The 3,602-nt window shown below is 49.6% G+C and overlaps 1 protein-coding gene across 1 annotated transcript; it reads left to right on the top strand.

The window, feature by feature from the left end:
- Positions 1 to 531: 531 nt before the first annotated feature.
- Positions 532 to 2,573, top strand: LOC123051840 (translation initiation factor IF-2-like). Its single transcript, XM_044474817.1, has 2 exons — positions 532 to 870; positions 1,034 to 2,573. The coding sequence occupies exons 1-2, from the start codon at positions 723 to 725 to the stop codon at positions 1,936 to 1,938; spliced, it is 1,053 nt and encodes a 350-aa protein (XP_044330752.1). The 5' UTR covers positions 532 to 722; the 3' UTR covers positions 1,939 to 2,573.
- Positions 2,574 to 3,602: the final 1,029 nt, after the last annotated feature.

Raw genomic sequence — 3,602 nt, 5'->3', positions numbered from 1 at the left:
TTGTTAACCGTTAAAATATACAATTTAGGATGCAATCTTAATCAATAGCGCACGATCTAGCTTTTTTTCTACCGGTGCCGGGCCGGATTAATAATGAACAAGTCAGCAAAATCAGGATTAGAGACAAAAGGGACCATCTATAACCAAGCATGCACGCCTCGCCAAAACCTCACATGAAAAAGTACAGATTTCTCATGTTATGACGAGACGCCTTAGAATTGACAACATTCAAAACACATTGTGACTGTGTGAGCACGAAGGCCATTGTCGGCGAGGATGGGAAGAAGAATAAGAATAACAGAAATGGATGCCATATGTTGAAAGAAAGGACATGGATCTTTTGAGGTACTCATGGTTATTAGGGTAGTGGAGTGTGATTTTTTTTTTAAATCTTATAGCACTACTAGACCTTCTGAAAGTTGTAATGATTATATCCCTGTCTTTATTTCCCAACACTTGCAAACGATATGGTGATTTGAGGAATAAAAGTCTTGATAATGTTACAAAAAGAAATGTCTTCGGCAGCAGCAGAGCCCAAGAGGCCGAGCCAAGAAAGGAACAGAGGAAGAAGCTAGGAGGCCGAACCCGAGAGCCGCGCCGTCTGGGGCGCCGGCTGACGGCCTCGTGGAGGAGGCGGCGCGGGGCGCGACAGCGGACGGGAGGGATGCAGCCGTCTTCCTCGCGCTCTGGGAAATCAACGAGCGCGCCACCTGAAGATCTCCATGGCTACCGCCGCGGAGCTCGGGTACCTGCGCCTGACCGCTGATGGAATGGCCGTGGCCGCAGTCGCACGCCAATACGCGGATGCCGCGGGCCGACCCGTACGCCGGTCGGACCAGCGCGGTGGCATCGCCTGCCCCGCTCCAGCAGGTACGCACACGGCCAAGGGCTTGCCCCCTGTGAATTCGAGTTCGAGTTCATTTCCAGTTCAGCCGGCGACAGCTGGTAATCCGAGTCCGCCAAGAACCAGGAGCTCTCGGATGAATAAAAGCGCCTCCAACTCGATTCGTTCGCCTCCCTCCCCGATCCCCAGATCCAATCCAAGACACGCCATCGATGGCGGCGAAGGTGCTCCAGCTCCGTAGCTCCGACGGCAAGGTGCTCGTCGCTCCGGCGTGGGACTATCGCCCGACCGCCGCCCAAGCCCTCCCGCTGGAGACGCGGGTGCCCTCGCGCGCCCTCGAGAGGGTGCTCCAGTACTGGACCAAGCACAACCTTGCCAAGGCCACCGGTGAGTCCCGGGAGTCCCTCGCCCGCTGGGATGCCAACTTCCAGCGCCGTCTCGAGGAAGACGGCCTCGCCAAGGAGGCCGCTGCAGCCGCCCAAGAACTCCGCCGCTACGGCGTCGACCATGGAGGGCGTCCCCATCGCCACGCCGCCACGGCCGCATCTGATGTCGCTGCTCCTGCAAAGGCGGCCCGTGTTGATCCCGTCCGTGTCTGGTGTGTCAACCACGGAGAACGCAGCCATGCGCCGGCGATGCCCGGCTCCTTCGATGCCTCTGATACTGCCTCCGCCGCGCGTCCTGGGCCTGCCACCACCTTGCCGGCCGCTGCTGGTGCTGACCCCGTGGACGTCCGGTGCGCGATCCGTGCCCGTGGACGCCAGATGGCTGAAGACGAGGAGTCCGCTTGCCACCACCGCAAGTGCCCGGCTTCCAAGGCTCCACTCTGCCTGCCTGCCACTGCTGTTGCGCCCGTGAAGAAGGTCTCTCGTCCCGTCGCTTCCAAGGCTCGCTCTTTCGTCGGCTCTACAACATTGCATGTTACTGCTGTTGCTCCCGGTGTGAAGAAGGCAACTCCAGCTTCAACTCTGCGTGCAAGAAGGGGGATGGGGGAGCTCAGCTGCAAGATTCCGAAGCAAAACCATGTCACCGCTGCAGCACCAATGAAGCAACCAATTGCTTGGCTGCGTCCAGTGGTATTACGCCCTTGCTAGTCCTTCCTAAACCATGCACACATGAGTTTCATTTAACCTTTGCATCTCTAGGTTCTGCTCTTAATCACCAAGATTTCTAGTGTTCTTTGAATCCCTTTCAGTCATTACTAATCTTACAAGGGTGTCAGCAGAGTCCCCATCTAGCTAGGCAGCAAAAATCATGCTAAGATGTGTACGGCATAGTTACACTACATCCATACCTGGTCCTAAGTTTAGGGTTTAAGTAAATAAAGGGCACTTTCAATAAATCAAAGTAAAGCAGATGAGCCTAAAAAGGAAACTCATGTACTGCAATTCCGGCACCTCGCCGCAAAATCCAAAACGCCCGTTTGCTACCCGGCTTGTAGCAGGAAAAAGGAGTAGAATTGAACTTGTCGATACACACGTAATCTTGTGAGCTGCCTAGCGTTTGGAGACTGTGCTGACTCTCTTGTAAACTTAATCTTGGCTGAATTGGATTCTTAGGCATTGGGCGTCTTGGTGAGTTAAAGTTGCAGTTTCCGACAAGTAACATTGGTTAGTGAACTCTTGTGTGTGTGCGGGTGAAGCTTTGTGCTAAGCAAGTCCTCAATGTACCGACTATCAAGTCATATTGTAATCAATATCAGATATTAATGAAAATTTGTTGGCCTGAATTTGTGCAAAGCATTTGAGTAACTTTCTGTATATATGTTTGTTGTATGCATCTATGACTTCTTAAAACATTCTGCTGCTCTGGTCGGAAAAGTGTGTACTGAGGCATGGATCCAATGGACTCACTTTGTTTGAGTTGTCAAGCACATAACCATGTTTGGGGCAGTTATTGGTTAGAAGATATTTTGGTTTGAGATACCGCAATCTAATTGTCAAGAATGTCAAAAAGGTTGCATCATATTGCAGCTATTTGACAAATAGGTTTGGCTTTTCTCAGATCATGTTAGCTTCTCATTTAAATTATGTGCAATAGCACTATAGCTGTCTTGCATATCCAGACCCCCTAAGAAATTTTCATGTCCATTTGAATATTACAAATTCCACCATGTTAAAGTTACCCAGTAACCCAAGGGACCTGGAGTGGAGTTTTTGTGTGGATCTAAGATCTCAATCGGCTATCAAGTTTGCTATCAAGTTTGTCCCTGAATCTCTAGTGGTCACTATGCTTTCTTTTCTAGTTAATTACAGTTTGATGATTTTGTCATGCTCAAATGCCAATCATATCTTGTTTAGATATGTTCTCCTCTGCAAGCAAGGATGATGCAAAGGATCCCTTATTTTCCACCATGAATAAAGTTTACATTTTCTCCTCATATTATTGCTGGTGATTGCAGTGTCTTCAGAAACTTCCAAAACAGATTAATGTTGTTGCTGCTTTTCTTCAGAGAGATTGGCAGAAATGCTGCCGATTCATTAGACCGCGTCATGCCAACGTGGGGAATGTATGCGTTAAAGCTTCTCCCATCGCTAGCTCCGCTGCATTTCTCTGTCTCAGTGTTCGATGATGAAACAATATCTTGAATTTTCTGTGCTTTTCTCCTGAATCTGAACACCAGACCAGTTTTGTTTTCCCGGATATTTTTTATGAGAAATCTCGCCGACTTTATTGATTCGGAATAATGTTCATAGAAATCTCGCCGACTTAAAACATTCTGCTGATCTAGTCAGAAAAGTGTGTGCTGAGGCACAGA

This window comes from Triticum aestivum, chromosome 2D (assembly GCF_018294505.1).
Source record: "Triticum aestivum cultivar Chinese Spring chromosome 2D, IWGSC CS RefSeq v2.1, whole genome shotgun sequence".
NCBI classification, from domain to species: domain Eukaryota; kingdom Viridiplantae; phylum Streptophyta; class Magnoliopsida; order Poales; family Poaceae; genus Triticum; species Triticum aestivum.
Note: the sequence above shows the minus strand (reverse complement) of the source record. Positions and strands in the feature narration are given on the sequence as shown.